This window comes from Mauremys reevesii, linkage group 3 (genome assembly GCF_016161935.1).
Source record: "Mauremys reevesii isolate NIE-2019 linkage group 3, ASM1616193v1, whole genome shotgun sequence".
Classification (NCBI taxonomy): Eukaryota; Metazoa; Chordata; order Testudines; family Geoemydidae; genus Mauremys; species Mauremys reevesii.
The window spans coordinates 163,529,115-163,552,658 of NC_052625.1; the positions used below are offsets into that span (position 1 = coordinate 163,529,115).

Genomic DNA, 23,544 nt, shown 5'->3' on the forward strand with positions numbered 1-23,544 from the left:
TCCACTCAGTTCTCACCTAAATATCCATTACCCTTTCAATTTGTACCAATAGTTTATAATTTTTCTTCATTTAATATATCTAGTGTAAATTGTTCTTCCCCCTATGTGCAGTGGGCTGCTTCTAGTGTTTGGAATAATTGTTCTTCACAATTTAATCCTTATGTGTTTCCAGTTCTTAATGCTTCAGGTCGAAGTGATCATAGCTTTCCTTTAATTGAGAGTATTAGAGTTCCAGCATCTCATTGTTGGGTTTTTGTTGGTAATAGTTTAACCCCAGGCCCTACTTGGGTTGGTACTTATTCTAATTGTTCTATGTGGAGTTTCTCTTATGCTAATACCTCCCTAACTAAACCCACTCTTAATTCTACCTACCCCCCTCCCATTAATTGTTCTTATCGTCTTAATTATAATATTTTTTTTGGAACCTTCTATACCTCCATAACACATACGTATCTGTTTCATGCCCAGCATATGCATCATGCTGAGGCTGCATGCATCAATCGTGCATCCAGCTTTTATTCTGTAACCAATAATGGGTGGAGCCATACCGCAGTTTCTTCCTTAAGACCCGGTCATTTTTGGATTTGCGGTAATGTTGCATTTGCTGTGCTTCCTCCCAATCCCTGGGGCATATGCACCACTGGCACCCTGTATCTACAGGGCGGAGGTATTTATACCTTGCCATCTGGCCACTGACACCATCGTAGTACCCACTCTTTTTGGACTCATTTGCAAACAACAGCTTCCTCCCTCGCCTCCTCTATTGTTAGTTTTAACCCTGTTGGTTATATGATGTTACGTGATCAAGTGCTGTTTCAATCCCTTGCTATTGAAATGCTTGCTAATACTATGGGCAAGGGCCTCTCCTTAATTAATCAGCAGTTAAATTCCCTTGTTCAGTATAGTATTCAAAATAGATTAATGATTCAATATTTGTTACAATCTTCCTCATTTTGTACTAAATTTGCTGAAGTATATCCCGACTTTGCTGATAAATGCTGCGTTTCTTTGCCTTCTATTTCTCCTAATTTGCCCTCAATTGTTAAAGACCTGCAAACGTTGAGCTCTACTGTCAGAGAGTCATGAGAGTCCTTCCAGTTTTGGTCATGGCTCGATTGGCTTGGCCTTGAGCCCTAGAAATCCTATTTCCAATCCCTGTTTGTGTCCCTTCTGGTTGGGCTCGCTCTTCTCTGTCTCGGCCTACATCGCTTCCACCCCCGAAGCACATCCCCTCATAGGTGGGAATGAGGAGTCGGACTCGGAAGTTTAGGTTTTCGGCCAAACTATTGCGGCCAGGGCACAGGGGCATGTTGAGATGAGTTCCTGTCTGCATCCTGTAAAACTTGCCCATACTGGTATTGCCCTGGCCTCTTCTTTTGTCATTCAGTGTTGAACACATTCTAAGACAATATGCATTTCCTCACCTTTTGGGGACAAAGCCAGACTTTAAGGCACCTGCTCCCCTACTTGGTGTAAACTTTGCTTGTGCCAATCAGAAACGGACACAAACAGGTTTTGGGCCCCATCCCCTATGACACTTCTATGATGTCATAGTTGGTACTTTAGGCCTGCCTGCCATGTGCAGGCAGGGAGAGGAGAAAGAAAAACGAATCCTGTGTATCCTGTGTACACCCGTAACTGAGCCTGATCACCTCGAAGCCTCTTTCTCAGCTCATGTGTTTCAAACAGAGCTTCTACATTTGCCGGTCGTTATGCGTTGGTTTGTATTTGTAAGTATCAGTTATTACTAAATGCTGCATCTTTGTTTATAAATATTGTTAGTAGATATTTTAGTCATTGTGTGTTTTAAGTTTCATTAACTCTATTAGCTAATCATACGCTCCTCCCTTACCCCTTGTAATTATCCCCAATAAAACTTTAAATTGATTAATTTTAGTGTGTGTGTGTGTCTGCAGTTTGCATCATGACCTATACTCTCCTTGCATCCCTTACCAATATAGTCTGTTGCCACGTACAGCCTGGTACAGCCTGGTAAATAAAATAATAGCATTTTCTTTCGCCCCTGCGAGTCCGTGGCAATCTACATGTTCAACGTGATTAGCAAAAACACCAAACTTAAGATCTTTGGAAGCAATGTCCTAAGCATCTTCCTATACATAGTAGAGTCCTGGGAATATAGTAAGTCTATGATATGCAAACTGAATAGCTTTCAATGCACATGTCTGTCTAGAATAATGAAAGTAAAATGGACTGATAAAATAAGTAATTAAGAAATCATAGAATAGGCACAACTACCTACAACAATGCAAGTAGTATGAAAAAGAGATGGACATATCTGGGACATCTTTTAAGAATACTCAATAATAGGCTACCTAAACAAGCATTTGTTTGGTGATTCCAGGGATGGAATCAGTGATTGAGAAGCTGACCTAGAGGCATAGCATAATAAAGTGGCATTATTTCATATCAATATAAAAGACCAGAAAAAACAAGCCCAAGATAGGGATGATCAGTACCATTTGACTTCTGCACCTGAGGCCTTGGGAAGAATGATGATGGACAACTCAGTTCAGATTTTCATCTCCACATCACACATACAAAAATAATTACACCCAGTACTAACTGACACAGTTATTGGCCATCTCTGCAGAGCTGACAAGTACAGAGTGGACACGGATTTCATAATTACATTTAATGTATTTATTTAGATTTAAATAACAATAAAATGATGCCAATGCAAGAGCCCAATACACCCTGAAGCACATTTGATGTTAGACCTGTAGGAATCTTTAAAAATAACGTCACAGTACACATCAAAATGTAACAAACGCATTCAAGCCCTACATGCTTAAAACACTGTGTGAGGTTTTATCTGCACAACTCATAATAAAGTCAAGGAAAATTCTGGGGTTAAAATGCTGTTCACCTTTGAAACTGTATCCTTCAAAATATGTCTATGTAGAGGCATAGAAGGCGGATAATGGGGCAATACTCAAATGTGTATTTAAGTGTAGCCAGATGGACCATACAAAGGAAGGTACACTTCTCCACACAAGCTGAGTGCTACTGCAGATATAGCCATACACAAAGTTTTGCATATAGCATTTCAAGCTATGAATCACAAACCACATCACTGTTCATCATCATGACGACTCCTCTGACAATGAAGATTAAACAAGCCAAAAAACATGCTCCCAGAATTAGGTTGAAAACCCTGACAGTGTCCCTCCTTGGGAAGCTTCACCCAGAAGGCTATTCCAGATCTGAGGAACATAGAAAATGAAGAGGTGTAAATGAACAGATAACTACTACCTGATAAAAGTCTTGTTTCACTTGATTTCAAAAAGTTGTATAGGCAGTAAGAACTGTACAAGGATCTAGAACCAAGGTATATTTTGAAAAACTGAGGCGTCTGGATAGAGAGGGGCATTTCTGTTCAGTTCCTGTTGGACAGGGATTCACACCACAAAGCCACCAGCATATAATTGTTTTAGCAATCTCAGCAGAGAGGCCCAATGACTGAACAGGCATGGAGAATTAGCTACCTCGTTACAGGCAGAAGTGGTTCCTCCAGAACAAGGTACAAGGTTCAGGTACATCATAAAGCTGCTATAAGGGAGCTTACACTGCCCCTGTCAATGCTGTATCTGTTCAAGGGGTAAATGGAGGATTTGGTCATTAGAATGGTCACTCCAACACTTTTCTCAAGTACTAAATTAACTCAGAAAGGACAAGCTCTGTTCACATAACCCTCCCTAAATTTCATAAGTATAACTAAGCCTTTGGGGGTCTAATTAAATGTGAGCAGCAAAAAACAATCAAGCTGAAAGTTTGCTATTTGCCTTCTAGGTAACCTATCAAGCAGATGAAGTTACGGACACATGCAGTGCGTTTTCCCCTATCACAGTAAGATCCCTTGTGAAGTTCCATTACAGCCAAACACCAAACACCTCTGTTGTACAGGAACTGCTGCATAGGTAGCCAGCAAGTAAGTGCTCATTATTTGTCAGTAAGAAATACTGCATCTTCAGCAGTGTTATGGGGAGGAGAAAGAGGGACTGTCAGAAAAGTCCCACATTGCTAAACATTGTTAACATATATGTAACCCAAACTATGAGAAGAGTCAAAATGTAATTGTAGCCCATAGACTTGTAACCTTTAGGAATACGATCTTTTCCACCTGTTCAGGATTCAGTTTTCTTCTTTTGACACTGACCATATTTCCAGCAGAACTAACGACTTTCAGAACCACATTAGAGGATGACTAGCCAAATTGTTTACCATCCTACTCCTATAAAAAAGAATCCTGTTATGATATAGTCATTTTCTTTTATATGACGTGTTCACCGCAGTAGTTGAATGCATGCTTGTCTCTTCTGACATTTCACTTTCAGTTTAATAACACCAGCAACCACTGTCAAAGTTACAAAATCCACTTACTTGTTTGGGGAGACAGATGGACAGATACCATCTTCAAATGGTGTTATTTACAAATGTGGGAAGTGACATGTTCTTGATTTATAGAGATTTTCATAAATTGACTTTTTTGGTGATAAAAATACCAAATATCCAATAAAAAGGCAGGACTGTACATTAATTAACCTTCTGGACCACCGCTTAAAGTAGCGTCCCAGAAAAAATACAACTATAGGCAGTGTCTAATTGCTGAAGTGGAAGAACTGGCTTTCCATACACAAATATTTTATTTTCCAGGTACGCCAGCAGGCGGATTATACCTCACTCATTATTATGCCTTCTGCAGCAGTGAAAGATGTGCTGAAATCCACATACGTTTGAATAGGTTTCAGGTGTAAACATATGAAAATACAGTAGGTTTGTTTATAATTTTATTTTCCTGGACCCTGCTTTCAAATAGGACATATCTGTTGCAGAAGTAATGGTCCAAAAAGTTAACTAATGTACAGCCTGTGACACTGGCAAACCAGCTAACCTGTGTATGACCCATGACAACAAGAGACATTACAATTGTATCAGGACCATTCACTTGTATGTGAATATCAAAGAGATGTACTAGACCAGCAATCACTAACCCATTCATTTTAGTAATAGAAATCAAGGGTAGATGCTAAATGTGTTTGTCAGTGTATCTGTATCCTGTTAGAAATTTACCAGAAAGTAACCAAATTAGCTTTTAGATGCTAAATCCTTTTGAGGTCTTAATTGCCTTACATTATGTATGCAACTGTGTTCAGTTAACCTTAAGGTCAAAGATGAGAGACACTGCAGGAAACTAATAATATTATGTATCAGAGGGGTAGCCGTGTATTATATTACAGATAATATAATAATAATATTATATTATCTGTGTCTTCAGTTTATCTATCCCTGTTATCATGAATGACTGGCTGTTGCCTTCTGAGTATAACTAGATTACCTGTGTATGCATAAAAACAATGAGGAGTCCAGTGGCACCTTAAAGACTAACAGATTTATTTGGGCATAAGCTTTCGTGGGTAAAAAAAAACCCACTTCTTCAGATCCATGGAGTGAAAATTACAGATACAGGCATAAATATACTGGCAATGGCCCTCTTCCATGTACCCCTCTGCAATGCATGTACAATGTACAATGCATGTACTCTGCAATGCCCCTCTGCCATGTACATTGACCAAACTGGACAGTCTCTATGTAAAAGAATAAATGGACACAAATCAGACATCAGGAAAGGTAACATAGAAAATCCAGTAGGAAAACACTTCAGTCTTCCTGGACATTCAATAACAGATTTAAAAGTAGCCATCCATCAACAAAAAAAACTTCAAAAACAGACTTCAAAGAGAGCTACAGTTCATTTGCAAGCTTAACACCATTAATTTGGGTTTGAATAGGGACTGGGATTGACTGGCTCACTACAAAAGCAATTTTCCCTCTTTTGGTATTGACACCTCCTCCTCAATTATTGGGAGTGAACCACATCCACCCTGACTGAATTGGCCTTGTCAACACTGGTTCTCCACTTGTAAGGTAACTCCCTTCTCTTCATGTGTCAGTATATTTATGCCTGCATCTGTAATTTTCACTCCATGCATCTGAAGAAGTGGGGGTTTTACCCATGAAAGCTTATGCCCAAATAAAACTGTTAGTCTTTAAGGCATGTAATAGGTTGGACTCACCACCACAGAGTCTCCTGCTGGTTTTTCCAGGAATTAGCTCTGCCCAGCTCTGGAGCGCCCTTTGCAAGTGGTGTTTCACCCATTGTTTGCTCTGCTGTTTCCTCTGTCTGGGGGGGGGAGGGGAAGCCCTGCATCGCTCCCGGACCACGGCGTCCTCTTCAGGGCATGGCCCTCCGGCTGTGCCCCACCTCCGTTATCTCCCACCCTTCCGGGGGAGCCAGCAGTCCTTCACCCAGCTTCTTGCTGCCCTCGCTCAGGGCAAGCTGCAGTCCTTTGGCTCAAGCCTGCACTCAGGTGGAGCTGCAAACAGTCAATCAGGCTAGCCTCTTGTTCAGAGTGGGGCAGTAAACAAAGTCCCTCAGCTCCACCTATACTCCAGTGGGGCTGCCAATAGTTAACGAGCACAAGCTCTGGCTCAGAGCAGGGCGGGAAACAAAGTTATCCAGGTCCAACCTGCACTCAGGTGGGTCTTCTCACAATTAATGAGCCTAAGCTCTGGTTCCTAGCTATGTGGGAAACAAAATCTCTCAGCTTGGGCCTGTACCCAAAGTCATTTACCTCAGGCTTTCCTTCAGCTAGCTTGAGGGAGCGGGAGACTGCTATCCACCTCTTGAGTGGCAGGGGGGACGCAGGCCCTCCCACTCTACTACATCCCGGCCCAGGGCACTAAGGGTGGCAGAGGGGTCTGCCACCTCGTCAGTGGTGATCTAAGCCGCAACACACTGACTCCCCCTCTGCCAGCGTTGCAGGCAAACAGGGGTCTACTATCCCGGGCCACTTCCACGCTCCCCCTTCATAGGTACCTGCTGGTTCAGGGAGGCAAGGTGCTCTGCGGGGGCCTTAGCTGCTAGAAGAAGCTCTGCTGGGGGTTGGGTCCAAGCCAGCCATCTGTCTCCTGAGGAGTCGGGTCGTCCAGGGGTCCGGGTGGCCTGGGCCAGTCTTCTGCTTCCCCTGAGGACAGGTCAGTCCAGGGTCCAGGCGGTCCAGACAAGTCGTCTGCACTCTGTGTGCCTGCTACCATCTCCCAGCACAAGAGTCCAGGGGAAGCGTCTGTCCCCTCTGGTGGCTGGGCCCCCAATGAACTTCCGGGTCCCGCCTTTATACTTCTGACAACTTCTGCTAAAATATCCCCAAGTATTGTCAACATTTAATACCTTGACCCGATTTTGTTCTCCACCACTGTAAGCAGGGCAGCCGGGAGGGGGGGAGGGGGGCAATTGGCCCCCCCCCCGCCCCGCGGGACGCATCTTGACTCAGCTCTGCATGCCGCGGCAGGTGGCCGGGACGCGCGGGCCCGACCGGAGGGGGACGCCGCGCAGGCATGCGGGGGGCGGCGGCTCCGGGCGCGGGCCCGGCCGAGCAGGCATGCGCGCGGCAGCAGGGCGAGCCCCGCGACGGCGCACGCCGCGCGCCCGTCATGCGCTGCGCGGTCGTCTTCGTCCCCGCCGCTCCCGCCCGCCGCCGCATGCTCAGTCGGCTCAACCGCCAAAGCCGCCCGCCCCCAGAGAAGGCCACCCCTGGCGGGGCCCCCCCGCCACCCCCCCCCCCCCCCCGATCTCTGGGCGGCCCTGACTGTAAGATGCAACAATTATTATAAAGTGCCCTGAATCTTCTCCTCTACTGGAAATCTTATCTAACAATACTAACCCTGTAGGCTTTGTGTCCCTTTGTAGTGCCTACACCACATATTAAGGGTTTTTGAGTCTGCTCCTTTGCTTTGCTTCTTTAGCTCAAATACTAGAAGATCATGTTTTAAATGGAGGCCCAAGGTTCATTCTTCTTCAGATAACCACCTAACTCACCAGACTGAATCATCATAGAAATAAGCCTACATTCCCTATAACAATGCAGAATAGGCATTTGATAGGGTAGAATTGCCCTACTGGCTCTGCTATGCTTTCATTGGCAACTTATAGAATTCAGGGGTTCTAACTGATTGTATCAAAATTGTTCTCTTGCCTCTAAAGGGCAGCAGGTGATAAACAGTAACTGCCTGGAGGTGAAAATAAGAAGTTAACACACAACATGTTAAATGATCTCATTGTGATCACAGCTTCACATACTAGGAATTCTGTGCTTTAGTAGATTCAATCATTTAAATTTCATAACCAGATTTGCATTCCAACGCAATGACTTGATGGCAATTTTGAATGATTTAGTATTTTCAGTATTGTGGAATGTCTTTATCATCTCTCCTTATTAGAATTAGCGATGGATGACAATGCAGACTATGTCCTGTTCTGATGTTAAAGATGAGAAGTCCAAGAACTGTGGCACAAGTCAGCAAGGAACCCAGTAAAAGTCAATCGCAGTTCAAGTCTCTAACTTTACACTTGATTGATAATGAACCATGAGGATTATTCAATCCAGTCTAGTGCTAATCTCTGAGGGATACATTGTGCCTTCTACTTGTGCAAGTGTTGCTGAGGTAGGTACAATGAACCTCTTTGCACTCTTGAGAAAGACATGACTTTAATCCCTGCACTCGAGGGACAGCAGGGAGAGCTCTCTCATGGTACTCTAGGGGATACATGCAACCCTGAATGGGTGGAGGAAGGTGGGACCAAAGCGTTGATCTTCCTGCTCCACACTAGCCAAGCAACAACAGCTAGGCATGGGGGGGGGCACACTACAGCATCCTAATTGATGGTTCCTTTAAGATGGCACCCTAAAGCACTGCAGGATTTTGGAGCTCCCCTAGAGCTGAGTGTTTCTGCCCACCTTGAGGTTTCAGCAAAATCAATTTAAAAACCATGCAAGTCTGTAATCTGTAAAGAGGCATCTTGTATATGGATGTGTCATATAAAGCTAAGACAATGATTATTTAATTACTGTTAAAGCATCTGCACCTGGAGATCCAGCCAACAGCTTATTGCCTGTAAACAGCAATCAATTCTCGCGTGAGAGGTTCCTGTTATGCTAAACACAGAGGAAGCATAAAGCAGCAAATCACATCAGCAGGAGCAGACACTCATGGTTTAAGGGTAGAAGATGGCTGGATAGTGGGAATCCCATCATGCATCCCTTGCATGCCCTGTAAAATAACAAGGAGCAACACTGGCACTAACATAAGCTGCATTCTTAATGCAGAAAGGGGCAACACTATTTTTGACACAGCTTTCAGAGAAAAACATCCTGCAATACAATACATAGGATTCCACAATGATTAGCTCTCCCTTTAAGAAGGCTATGGACAGCTTTTCTACAGAGCATGTGAAAGTGAATAAGAACCATGTATCACACACAACACTACTAGTCCCTTATTGCTCAGGATCAGAGTAAATGATACTTTTCCTTTTGGTTTAATTTACTTAATCTTCTTTGAGAAGATTATATATAATTTTTGCTCTATTTGCCAACTTAACAATGAGCAACAGATGTGATAACCAGACTCAGATACTGCTAAGTAATTTTAATGCAAACTTTTTGGCTAAAGAATGATTGCTCATTATTTGCATCAATATGACTGTTGAATCTTCATCAATAATTAGCACATGATAAACGTATGGTACTAGAAACAAATTAAAAGCCATACCAGTCAATTAAAAAATTCAGAGCCAAATTCTGCCTTTTGATTTATCCATGTAGCCCAAGTTAGATAAATCTACATAGGATGGTGTATCACAATGACAACAAACAATGGTGACACACAAATATCTGCAAAGACAGACCTGAAAAAAGAAGCCACATGCAAAATGTGAGAAGAGTCAAAAAGATAAACTACTGCTCCAGTGTTCCAATACTGCTGCTGTTGAGTAAATGAAAATCCAGATAGACATGCCTCAAAGTGAATTGATCCTCAGAGCCTAATTGGGTCTCTGGCATTCATGTTGCATCTGGTGCTCATTTATAAATATATAATTTATTAAGACTAATTTATTATCAGTTGATCTAACTGTAAAGTAAAATGGAGAAGGAGTCTAAACTACTGAAGAACAATTAATCAAGACACAGATGCCCTAGAGAGTGTGTATAAATTATTACAATCCCTGAGAAATAATCAAATTGGTAGTGATGATGAAACATGAATTTAATTATGTCTCTGATCTGAACTACAGTAGCAGAAGATAGAAAATAATTATCATAGTATTGGCCAATGAAGGCCTTACTCCTTAGAAGAAAAATATGGGAAACAGTTGTTATTAAATTATTTGAAACACAAACTTGTTGGCCTTCAAATATAATCCCACATGGAGTTTGCCAGCTTCTGGAATTCTGGACTGAGCCTCTAGGGGGCCCTACCCTATGAATTATGATAATAATGGCTACCAGAGTCCTCCAACATCATTTCCCAGCACACTTGGTATAACAGATGGCAACAGAATGGACTAGAAATTACAGCTGAGGCCAATAGGGAGGCTTCTGCATGGGTTGATATGGACAAGCAGTATGCTGGCCCAATGATGAGCCAGGGCTTTTCGGGCTCTCAGGGTATGTCTACAGTGCATCTGAGAGTGAGTCTCTCAGCCTGGGTCCATGGATTTGTGTTAGCAGGGCTCATGCTAGCACACTAAAAATAGCAGTGTGAATATTGCTTTGTTGTTGCAGCTCCAGAAAGCTTGAGAGCCTGAGTTCCAGCCAAAGCCCCCGTGTCTACATAACTATTTTCAGCGCACTAGCATGAGCCCCGTGAGCACAAGTCTGTCTACCCAGGCTGGGAGGCTCACTCCCAGATACAGTGCAGACATACCCCCATGGGGTGGGGCCAGCCTGGCTCAGAGACAGAGGCTCATTTTCATTTCAGCTTTGAATTTGAGAGCTGAGAGAGAAGCAGAACATCTCAGGGAGCCTCTGATTAACTCCCCTTCCCACAAAGAGAGTCTTTGAATTGCTGTGGGATCTGGTGCATCAGACAGTTCCAGCTCTGTGGAGACCAGTGTTCAGAGAGGTAGTGAACTGACCAGGCAAGAACTACCAAGAGCCAGCTAAGACCTACACAGAACTCCAGACCAGGGAGACAGGAGAGGACCCTGCCCCACCCGGGAGCAAACCCACATAAGAGGTTTTGTTTAAGCCAGCCAGAGTTCACAGTGCTGCAACATTCATCTTCAGACATCCCCAGCGTCCTCCCTGCCTGGCAAGGGGGCAGGGAGGGAGCTGGGAAAGAGCTGTGATTGAAGGGAGGTGGGAAATGTGTTGATGTTTTAGTACTCAGTTAACCATAACCCTTTCCTTCCTTGGATCCTATTTTCCTGCCCCCAATAAAATCTCCCTTTGTTATACCGTCGGTTTTCAGTGTGTCATTTCTTTGATGGGATTTGTGTTAATGTACTTTATTGTTTCATGTGTACTGGTTTTATACTCCTTGCCAGCAGTGGTAGCATTATTCATTTTCCCAAAGGGTAGCACCCCTTGTGTCTCAGGCACAGTGAAGAGTCACCTTGCATGGAGCCACCAAGTGTCACAAAAAAGAGCTTTTTTAGTGGATACCACATGTGGGGGATGTGGCTATTGGGAAATGCACAGGATCCATAAAAGAATTAATTTTATAAAGTGGACTACAGAATGAAAAAGTCAATTATCCATGATGGAATTTCCCATACTTGGAATGGAAGTTACTTAAAATTTACCATGTTATCTGAATTACACAAAAGGGACCTAGAAAAATTGAAACCATGAGGAGAAATTAAAATGAGATTCAGTATGGAAATTTTCTCCCTGTTACACTAATATATTACTAATATATTAGTAACAATACAAAAACCTTTCAGCTTCTTAATTCCTATGTTTAGCACCATTTTTCTGTCCATATTTTTTCCTACAACTCTTAATTATGCAGTCTTGTTTGGGAGGCTTCCTCCCCTTTCCATTCTCATTACATTAGCAACTTCTTGTTTCTGGCAGTCCTCCTTTCTTCTCTTCCCCCACTCTCCACTTGAGAAGTTGTGCCTTTATTGCCATATGTTCAGATTGTTCTGCCTTCTTCCACAGTCATGATTTGAATAATTCCTCCCATTTCACTCTGTTCAATAGATATTTAACTGCTTTTTTTTAAATCTAATCCCTTTGTAGTGCTAGCTTTTATTAACCCCTTTGTTACTCTGTTAAATTTAAGTAGCTTGTGTACACTCCTTATCATTCCTCTATTTGCCTCACATTTTCAATCAGTTCCTCCTGATCATTAGCAAGTCAGTCCAAGATGATTTTTCTTGCAGCTGCATTTTTTAGCTCATGGATTATAATCCTTTCCTTTGTGTAACTCAGGATACTTGCTGATGGTGTATGTTTGGTTGTAACTAACACCCAACAGACATCTGGGTATTTTAATTCCCCCCAGGAATCCAGTATCCTGTGGTTTCAAGTACTTAGAGCATCGGTCCCTGAATGCATCCTTAATTCTCCTCCAATTATGTGGCATGATTTGCTTATCCTAGCAATTAAGCCCTGGACATAACTGCTGGCATGTTTCTTTATAAACCTATGCTTACATTAGATTCTAAAGAGTTATATATATTTTTTTCCTTGATATTATTCAATAATTTCACCTGAGAGCTACCCTTTGGCTGGTACGTTTCATTTCCAAGGATGTTGGCTCCTCATAAATCCCTTCACATTCTCACTTCAGTCACTACGAGCTCCCCCTGAGCCTCCTCATGCTCCCCAGCTTCTTCTCCTTATTCCAAAGCCATCTTCCTTCTTCCCCATCATTCTTCTCTCGCCTCTATCTTCAAATCTGCTAGCTGTGCACAAGCTCCTCTTCCTCCATCCTTCCTACCCCCCTCAAATTTCCTCTCTGCCTTTACTTTCCAACCACTTTCACTGTTCTCTCTACCTCCAGACTCCTGCCTGTTCTACTTTCTGCTCCCTCCACACCATGGCTCTTCACTTCCTCTACCTCCCTCCACCTCAAATTTATCAGCCTGTGCTACCTCTTCCCCCAACCTCCTCATTCCCAGGATCTCTTCACTCTCCTCTTGACACATCCAAGTCTCTGAATCTCACTTTACCCCCTTTCCAAACAGCCCCCTGCCCTACCCCACTGCTCCCCAACACCCATCTGTCTCAAACACCTTACCCGGTCCTCCTCCCAATTGCTCTGCAGAACCTCCCTCCCTCTCCCTGAATATTCCCTCTACTTCCAAATCTCCAATCTCTCCTCTTTCCCAACCCCACATTATCTCAAACCTCTCACCAAACAGCTCTTCCTGACCCCCAGTCAACCTTCTCCTCTTTCTACTCTTCACCTTTCCAGTCTCTTTTCCCAAACTCCTCATTCTCTCTAATATCCACTTCTCTCCTCAAACCCCTCGTCTCCCCTCCCTACCTCAAAACTTCTTATTCCCATACCTCCCCCTCTGTCCACTTCCCTTCAGTCACCTCCTCCTCCCAAAGGCCATTATCTCCCGCAGTTATTCCACTCCCAAATGCTCACCTTTTTTCCTCCCTCCCCAGCTTCCCCTGTCTTTACTATTTTAAGGTCCCCATTACTTTGTGCCCTAAGGTTTACTAAAACTTCCACTTGTGATGTTGCTTTTCTCCATCCCTTTCTTCACATCCTCCTTGCCTCCCTCAGTCACTCTGTCTAGTAAAGTACCTCCAACCTCCCCCATTTGCTCTGCTTTACCTTCCTACCCTTCTAGATCCCTGTATCTTCCCCCTCTTTTGTCTGCCTTCCCCTGACCTCCAGTTCACCTCCCAGAAATTACCCATGGTGCCTGCCTCCAAGTCCCATCCCCCCCCGAACAGCACCCTCTTCACCTTTTCCCTGATAGGTGTCTGCTGAGCAATTCTGCATGAAGCAGTAGCCACTGTTCTTTGCTTTCTGCTGTGCTACCTCCCCTCCTCCTTCACAGATGAATGAAATTTGGGTGTGGATGTGTGTAGAGACAGACACAGATATTTGTCTCCTCTCCCTCCCTGGCTGAAAGTTGGGAGTGCCCCACTCTCCATAGTTACACCCTTGGATCCTAGCATTCATTCTATGCATAGAAATTGATTCAAACTGTAGATATGAGAACAAGTTATCAATCTAATTTGTTTTCCACATTTATCAGTGCCAAGAGTAACTCCTGTCAGGTGAGTAATGACCGCCTATGCATTTAAATGTCAAAGTTAAGCTCCGCCAACTCGGTTGAGAATATCTGAATGAAAAAAGCAGCATGACTACCAGGCAGAGAAGTGCTGTCAGCACTGTATGATGGAAAACATCTGTCTATAAAGATCTGAATAGGGTTTGAGAATTTCAGCACCCCTGCCAACTGGACAGAGATTAGAGAATTAACATTTCATTGACACAACCTTCCTAGCTTGGATGAGCTTTTTACTTAGAGATTCTAATTACAACTGCAACTAATTGTTAGTAAACAGCTAAAAAACCTGGATGCCTTAATGTTGCTCTCTAAATTAAAACTCTCATAAAAGCTGCTTTTAGCAGTCTCAAATGATTATAGCACATGATGCTACCAGCTTGTTAAATACCACAGGGATGACAAATGGCATGAAAAGATAGCAATTTTCATTTCAAAATAAACTGTCAGGTACAAACACATTTATCTCATCTGTTTTGTCTAAATCTAACGTTCACTCTTAGATGCAAGAAACAGTGTTCCCAAATGCCACCACTACATTGCTGATGGTTTAACTCACCCGTTTTTTATTCACAGTTTAAGCAGTCTGAAAATCAATCCAAACAGGTTATATTACAACTCTTCTGGAGAGGAATGCAGAGCAATACTCACCCAGGATGTTTCCAATGAGAGCCACAATGAATACAACAATATACCCTGCAATCAGGACCCATTCATATTCTTTGGGATGTAAATATTCCCTCCAAAGGTATCGCAGAAATTCCTCATCATTATAGTCAGCAGAGGGGATTGAAAAAGGCTCCTGAGTATCATTCAGTTCTGGAACAGAAGACCAGTTCCTGCAAGAAGGGAGACAGTCCAGTTTGGTCTCGGACATCACTGGTTGTAGCCTGGGTCTGGATCAAACCTCTCAGTACTTCAAGCTTCTGTGAAGCCCATCCATTTACACTTGTGATGCACAATGAAAAACCCAGAGTTGGGGGAAAAGGAGAAAAAGAATGAAAAGTTACAGAGCCAATGATGACCAAGGCTTTTACTCTGCAACTTCTCCTACTGTCTTGGCAGCACTTCCCAGCAAAGATGCACACACAGCAGCTCTGGGAGAGGGAATGAGGACTCGGCATCAGAGGCTGCAGTGACAAGGGAGCCGGCACAGCACATGCTTACAAATGCATCATTCTGGCACAGAATCTGCAATACACAGCAAATCCTTGGGGGGAGAAGGAGGAACGGGCAGTTTGCTTCCAAACGTGAGAGTATATGTGATCCAACCTGTAAGCAAGAGCATACTTGCCTCACTGCCTGTGTATACAAGTGTGCTCATGCAACGTCTGTCTCATATTTAGGAATCCTTAGACATACACTTACACCAGTCCTTGTTACTCCAAAACTGCCCTCCCTAGCTCCACAGCCCCTTCCCTATGCTATTGCCCCTCCCCTCAGCTTCCTCTTCTCATGCCCCTCTCTGTGACCCCAGTTTTCTTTCCTCCCAAGTTTCCCTTGCAGTCTGCTCTCCATATCCCCACCACGTCTCCCCTGTCCTGTTCCAGCTTTAAATATCAGTAAATTAAACTTCAATTTTGGAGAGAAAAAGAGCAGCATCAGTGGAAGAGAGATAGAATGGGGGGAGCTACTGAAATCTGTGGCTAGTGACTCGGAAAGCTCTTCAAATCCTGCTGGGTAAGTGGCTAAAGTAGATGTGGAATTATTCTTTGCACGGTGTCCCAATGGGGGCTCCACTTCAATGGCACATGCATTCCTGCACCTTTGATCTGAAATTTTGACAATAGTGCCCGTGCAACCTGTGCATGCATCCTACATATCCTTGTGCCCCATACCAAGGATATATAGGGTTGAACAGGTGAACCACCCTCAACTGCCTTCAGCTTGAGATGGAATGTTGAGCATGCCTACTTCCCTTTTGCCAAGTCATAGTTAGTTTAGTTGGGATTTGTTGTTTCTGCCTTTTGAGGGTTTGTTCTGGATGATTTCAGTATCTGGGATATGCTGGGATCCCCATGCTTAAAGCGTTGTCTTTCCTGATCGGGAGGCTATCCCAGTTAGTGTTGGACACTCTTGGTGTCTTGTGTTGGAGAACACTTCAACCTCCAAGATCTGGCCTCATTCAACAGCAGATCTCATAAGGTGGAAATCCTCCAGCAAAAAACTCTAGGATTGGCTTCTGATCCAGGATCCAAGGACCCTCCTGGACACCAGCATCTGAGCACATTTAACACCATCAGCTCAGGACTCAGTCACAAAAGCATTGGGAGATATGGCACTGCTGGAAGTACCAAGAGCCCAGTACTCTAAGTCTATGGGTACCAACAAAAGGAGCAGTAGTGATATATCTCCTTCCAAGAAGTCTGGATTTCACACCTCAGCTGCTGGAACAGGGCCTCATCCTCCTTGATTGATCTAACCTCGTTATCTCTAGCTTGCTTCTTGCTTGCTTATATATACACCTGCCCCTGGAAATTTCCACTACTTGCATCCGAAGAAGTGGGTATTCACCCACGAAAGCTCATGCTGCAAAACGTCTGTTAGTCTACAAAAGGGAAATGATAACCACAGGATTACAGACCAGTCAGCTGAACTTCTATACCCGGAAAGATAATGGAGCAAATAATTAAGCATTCAATTTGCAAACATCTAGAAGATAAGGTGATAAGTAACAGTAAGCCTAGATTTGTCAAGAACAAATCATGTCAAACCAACCTGTTAGCTTTCTTTGACAGGGTAACAAGCCTTGTGAATAGGGTGGAAGTGGTAGACATGGTATATCTTGACTTTAGTAAAGATTTTGATACTGTCTCGCATGACCTTCTCAAAGAAACTAGGAAAATGCAATCTAGATGGAATTACTATAAGGTGGGTGCAAAACTGGTTGGAAAAACATTCCAAGAGAGTAGTTATCAGTGGTTCGCAGTCATACTGGAAGCATGTAACCAGTGGAGTCCCACAGGGATCAGTTCTGGGTCCGGTTATGTTCAATATCTTCATCAATAATTTAGATAATGGCATAGAGAGTACACTTATAAAGTTTGCAAATGATACCAGTCTGGGAGAGGTTGAAAGTGATCTGAAGGATAGGATTAAAATTCAAAATGATCTGGAGAAATGGTCTGAAGTAAATAGGATGAAATTGAAGAAGGACAAATGCAAAGTACTTCATTTAGGAAGGAACAATCAGTTGCACACATACAAAATGGGAAATGACTGCCTATGAAGGAGTATTGTGGAAAGGGATCTGGGGTTCATAGTGGACCACAAGCTAAATAGGAGTCAACAGTGTAACACTCTTGCAAAAAAAGTGAACATCATTCTGGGATGTATTAGCAGGAGTGTTCTAAGCAAGACAGAAGTAATAATTCTTCTGCTCTGCTCCATGCTGATTAGGCCTCAACTGGAGTATTGTGTCCAGTTCTGGGTGCCACATTTCAGGAAGGGTGTGGACAAATTGGAGAAAGTCCTGAGAAGAGCAACAAAAATGATTAAAGGTCTAGAAAACATGACCTATGAGGGAAAACTGAAAAAACTGGGTTTGTTTAGTCTGGACAAGAGAAGTATGGTGGTGGTGGTGATGGGGGGAGGAGAGATACTTGAAAACTGTTATCGCGTGTGTGTAAAAGGTTATTACAAGGAGAAGGGAGAAAAATTGTTTTTCTTAACCTCGGAGGATAGGACAAGAAGCAATGGGCTTAAATAGCATCCAGGGCAATTTAGGTTGGACATTAGGAGAAACTTCCTAACTGTGAGGGTGGTTAAGCACTGGAATAAATTGCCTAGGGGGGCTGTGGAATCTCCATCACTGGAGATTTTTACAAGCAGGTTAGACAAACACCTGTCAGGAATGGTCTAGATAATACTTAGTCCTGCCATGAGGCAGGGGACTGGACTAGATGACCTCTCAAGGTCCCTTCTAGTCCTATGATTCTACCTACCCCAGAGACCTGGACCATTACATTGATCCTGACAGAGTCTGGATGTACTCACTCAACTGCTGCACCAACACATTCAGGAAAGGTCTCTACCTCAGTACAGGAGCGGCGCCAGAGTTTCTGGCGCCCTCGGCAGAATTCAGGGGGCGGCATTTTGTGCGCTCCCCACAGGGCACGCGGGAGCTTCCGGTTCTGCTCCCATTGCGCCGCTGAAGAAGGACCCTCCGCCGAAATGCCACAGGCAACAGCGGCAGTCATTGAGCTGCTCGATTGCCTGCCGCTGTTTTCCGCGGCACGTCGGCAGAAGACCTTCTTCGGCGGCGCGACGGGAGCAGAACCGGAAGCTCCTGCGCACCCCATGGGGAGCGCACAAAATGCTGCCCCCCGAATCCTAGTGCCCTAGGCAACCGCCTAGGGTCGCCTAATGGAAGCGCCGGCCCTGCCTCAGTACCAGTGCTCACCTCCACAGGATTGTGTCCAACTCCCACTTATGTATCAATATCACAGAAGTTTAGATTTTCAAAGGATCTTGTGCCAATCGGCCAGAATTTCCATGACTTGTGTGCACTGAATACTCCTGGGGGAAAATTAAAAATTCTGCACACAATATTTTAAAATACTGCAAAATGCTGCAAATTTTATTTGTCAAAATATCACTATATAATCACAGCCACAATCACACCAGTTTCAATTATTTTGGTAATTTATTTCAAAATACCTGTGTGGAAGTAGATTGCAATTGCTAGAGATAATAAAGTACCTGACTTGCTGCACCCAACCTGAGAGCGAGAACTCTGTTTTTCTCCGACACCTGTCAGAAGGTATATCTGTAACAATACAGACACACATGAAAATTCCCTCAGGAGTAGAGAGTTAAAGAAACTCTCTGCCCCCTTCACCTCACAAAGCCCGCTAGGGGGCCAGAAACCCACAACCCCTCCCCCCAAATCCAGCTATCAGGGCCCTCCTAGCACCCTCCTCCCCTCCAGATCCCAGCCATGGCCTCCCTCAGCCCAGACACCCATGCCTTCCCTCCCCAAACCCAGGTGTGGCTCCCCCAGCCCAGACACCTGCCCCCTTACTGCCCAGTGATCCAGAAGGAGAAACAATCTGTTTCTGGAACCCCAGGCTTGTATGGAGTTTCCTGGTGCACTGCCATCTCCTTACCTCAGGGTATGCAGGGAACTGCAACTGCCTGGAACTCTCTAAACTGTCCCTCTCCCCCCAGCAGTGTCTTCTATGTGCAAGCTGGGCTCTGCTGGGTCCAGTGGCCTAGGGGCAGCCAGCAGCACCGCAGCCCATTTCTGTGGGGAAAAGAAAATTATACACAAAACCCATTAATTTCTGCACAATTCTGCATTGCGCAGTGGCGCAGAATTCCCCCAGAGGTAACTGAGAGCTTCTAGGTCCCAGACTCTCCACTTTTCTTTAAAACCTCTTTTACCCCAGCGTTGACAATCCAGAGCAAACAGTTATCATCCCCTTCCCCAAAAAATGTTGATGAGTTTTCTGATTCTCAGATTTCAGTTCAATGGTATAGTCTTCAAGACACCATTCTTTTACCTATTCTGATGACCTCGTCCTCTGCCTCCCTGGTGTTACCAATGGTGGATGGCTCCTCCTTCACCTTATGGGCTCTCCCAGTGTCCTTATTGCAACCTCTGGGCCATGTAATGCCAAAAATTCCTAAGTGTTCTGAGTCACACTTGCAGGGCAAATAGGCAGACCCATTCCCCTGAACCCTCACTCACACCCCACAAACCAGAGCCAGCAGAGGAAATTTTTGAGGAGCAGGAGGAAAGGGCTGACAAGGAGGTAACACCTCATATGAATATCTCCTCATCTCTGGATGTATCTCTAATGCCTCTATCACCTTTCATGGCAAATAACTTTAGATAATTTCAGGAGCTGGTGAAGTGCATAGTGGATATATGTTTCAAATCACTATAGTGAAGGTCCAAGACTTTCATCATAAAGCTCCTGGATATTTTACATGCTTCAGCTTCAGCACCTGCAGCCCTTCTTGTGAATCTGGCTTTATTAGTACTTGCTAAGAGAATCTGGCAGACTGCAGCGACACCATCCACTACCTGTAAATGTGCCAACAAAAATATTATGTTCTAGCCAAGTACTCAGAGTTTTTACTGAATTCCCTGGTTGTGGAAACAGTAAATAAGTGCCATAGACAACACAAAACAAAGTCTTCTCATTACAACAGGGAGCAGAAGTGACTTCATCTCTTCAGTCACAAGAGTTACTCCTCTGTAACATTGCATTTCAAACCACCAAGTGCTCATGTCAATATATGGCTATCTGAATTACAATAAATTCAACACCTTTATTGTGCATTTGCCAGAGGAGCACTTCAAACAATTTAATGAAGGGCTACTCTTAATGAGAACATTATTACAGTCCTCCTTACATGCAGCTGATATGGCAGCCTAGTCCATTTCCACCATGATCATGATGTGACGACCATCTTGGCCCTAGGTGTCCAGTTTCCCTAGGGAATCACAGAATACTGCTGAGGACCTCCCTTTGGATGGCCATAAGTTGTTCTCCAAATTGATTGATGATTTACCCTTAGATCCCTCAACATTTATGCACCTGCAAATAAAAGAAAATGTAGCAAGTCTCAAATATCCCATTGATCTTCCCAATTCATTTCTCGAATTTCCACAGGCCACATGAACCACCAGCCAGGAGACTCAAAGAAGCCAACTAACTGCGTCAGCTACTTTATCCCAGCCATCCATGTCAGCTAAATGACAATTTTGACGGCTTGGTTGAGAACCTGAACCACCTTCTGCACTATCCTCCCCTCCTCCACTCTAGATACAGTCTTTCCCATTCCTAGCCTGCATGGGAGAGAATAACATCCAACAAATGGGCTTTAGAAGTAATAACATCCAGTTATTCATCCATTTTGCCTCCAGTTCTTCCGCCCAACCCCTTTCCCCATCCCTTGTCAGGGATTACTCTCACAATCATTTGCTGAGATAGGAAGTCACTACTCTTCTACATGTAGGGGTTATAAAACCAGTTCAGTCTAGCACTAGGGGGTGCCTTCCTTATTTTTTGGACAAGGTGAGGGTCATTTTAATTGCACCTACTTGGCCAAGATAAGCTTGGAATCCTTACCTCATTAAACTTGCTTTTCATCCACCAATGAAACTTCCAATCAGTAACATCTGTTGTCTGAGCATGCTGGTCAGACATGTCAACCCAATCTCGCAGTTTGACTCCAGGCGCAGCTCCTAAATGGTATTCATCAGACAATGGCTCGATCAGGCTGTTGCACCTCCTCAAGATGTAGCTTCAAAAGACTGGATTTTTTGCATAATTGGAATAGTAGAATTACCCAATCCCCAGGGATTCACCAGGAAATCTATTTAATATGTATTGTCCCATTGAAATTTTCCATGGAAAAGTGTTAATTTTCATTGTTAGTTTTCATTTCAATAGTCTGGGGGGGGACACTTTTTTTTTTTTTTTACAGCTCCAGTTATTACATTTTAGGACATTGCCAAATCATATCAGCATAATAGCTTAACCTGCTGCATTTGCATGTTTATCTATTTTATTACACCATTTCTATCAAGACTAATGTGATTTAAACCCTATTCTTCTAGTACATTCACGTGAGCTGTAATGCCTGATGCATTTAACTCTCAGTTTTTTATTTATCGGTACAAAACTTCTGTAACAAGTGATATTTTCAAATTTATAAGCCTACAGAGAATATATCAAATCTGCATTAAGAAGCTTAAATTCCAATTTATATCTGTCAACCTTTTCCCCCAGTGTCTGGTACTTCATTTAGGTGAAAGAAAAGACACTGATTTATGCAAACCTAACCCATAACCATTAATTTAAATTTCCACCAATATTGAAATATATCTCATTCCTAGTAAAATGATAGATATATTTTCAATTTATGATGTTACGCACACAATATGACATTACCCCATATAAATATGAATCCAGATCAATTTATGTTTTATAGCTTCTGATATCTCAAAGAAATTGCCATCATTCACTGGGAGATAAGACAATCTACCCCCACTTCAGGGTCCAGGTTTTATTGTTTTTTTCCAGTACATTTTCCCCCTCCTAATATAAATTTTGTGACAAACATATTTATTTATCACACAAATAAGCAACATCTCTTCCTACACTAAGATCAGCCTCCTCATTTTTAGATCTATATGACAAAGAACTGAAAGATTTAGTTCTGTACTAACTTGACAGCACATTGAATGAGGCACCAGATTTGATTTTTCACAACAGAAAGCAAGTTTCAAGTTGTCAAGTCTACAAACTGCTGTTTAAAGGTCATATGAGCTCATGGACACCAATTCAGCAAAGCATCTGAACATGTGTTTAGTTCCATCCCTATTCAGCAAAGCATTTAAGCTCATGCTGCTGAATAAGGATGGACTGCTGAATTGGTACCACAGTAAGGTGGCCATGGAAATCTGCCCATCCCCTCCTCACTTTCTTTCCATTGCTCTAATTTTACCCTTTTCTCCTGCCCCTTTTCTTTCTCCTACTTTATGTACCTCTCAACAGGCCAGGCAGCTTTGCAGTTGCCATTTAATACCATGGCCAAGCTGCAAGGAAGCACCACTGGTAGCACCTATCTTCAAGAGATGTGTCAAACAGATCCCACGGCTTCTTTGGCAACAGTACTGAGCAGTTTCTGAGAAGCAGCCAGGCTGTCCTCAGGTAAAATATATTGTGGAGAAGGGAGAAAATGGAGAGGGAAGAAGATAAATGAATTGTGAGGAAGAGAGGGAACGCAGAGGAGAAAGTCTGGCAAAAGAGGCAGGCTGTAAATCCCTACAGTCATTAATATTAAATGAAGGGAGAGTAATAGCTGCAACTTCCTTTGTGTCTAGGGCACTATATTAAAAATAAAATAGCCAACACAGTGATTTTTAGAGAAAAGAATATGATAATCTGTACACCTTAAAATGGAACAATGGACGATGCACAGGTGAACAACGCATTCAGTAGGCTGCCATTTGTTTCAGCCTCCCACTTGTTGCAGCATGAATTCATGTTGTTTTGTAATTTAAATGTAGTCTCTCTCTCAAGACATGCCTCAAGCCTTCTTCCCTGGTACTTGCTAATCAGAAACCCGTGGCTTCTCTCCCCTCCTCATGTGGGGTGAGTCCTTGGTTCTTTATTTCGGCACCTGGGACACAAAGGGTGCCCTCCCTTGGGAAAATGACCAGTACTACTATCCTATTCACCAGGAATATAACCCAGTACACGAACAACACAACCACTTAATATCAGCACCAACCAATGAAATGCCATACACAGAACAATATTACACAGGGGACTCAACTGGGGACAGGACACAGAGGCTCTAGGGAAGGAGAGGATTAAGATTAACAAAAATACTAAAACATCAACAATATAATGTGCTCCTCACCTTTCTGCATTCAGCACTGCACACGACCCCCAGCACCC

The 23,544-nt window shown here is 43.4% G+C and overlaps 1 protein-coding gene and 1 long non-coding RNA gene across 3 annotated transcripts in view; one reads left to right on the forward strand and one right to left on the reverse strand.

Moving 5' to 3' along the window:
• The window catches only part of HCRTR2 (hypocretin receptor 2), a 61,631-nt gene extending 46,435 nt beyond the window's left edge, over nt 1-15,196 (reverse strand). The window contains exon 1 of the mRNA XM_039531182.1: nt 14,774-15,196. Within this exon, the coding sequence (XP_039387116.1) occupies nt 14,774-14,999 (226 nt within the window). The 5' untranslated portion in view covers nt 15,000-15,196. The remainder of the gene's footprint in view (nt 1-14,773) is intronic.
• On the forward strand, nt 1,673-22,806 carry LOC120400233. Of its 2 annotated transcripts, none has more exons than XR_005595632.1 (3): nt 1,673-1,730; nt 3,811-3,949; nt 22,636-22,806. It is a non-coding gene; the product is annotated as an uncharacterized LOC120400233 (long non-coding RNA). The 2 variants fall into 2 exon arrangements; XR_005595631.1 differs by lacking the exon at nt 22,636-22,806 and adding an exon at nt 4,675-4,791.
• Nucleotides 22,807-23,544: the final 738 nt, after the last annotated feature.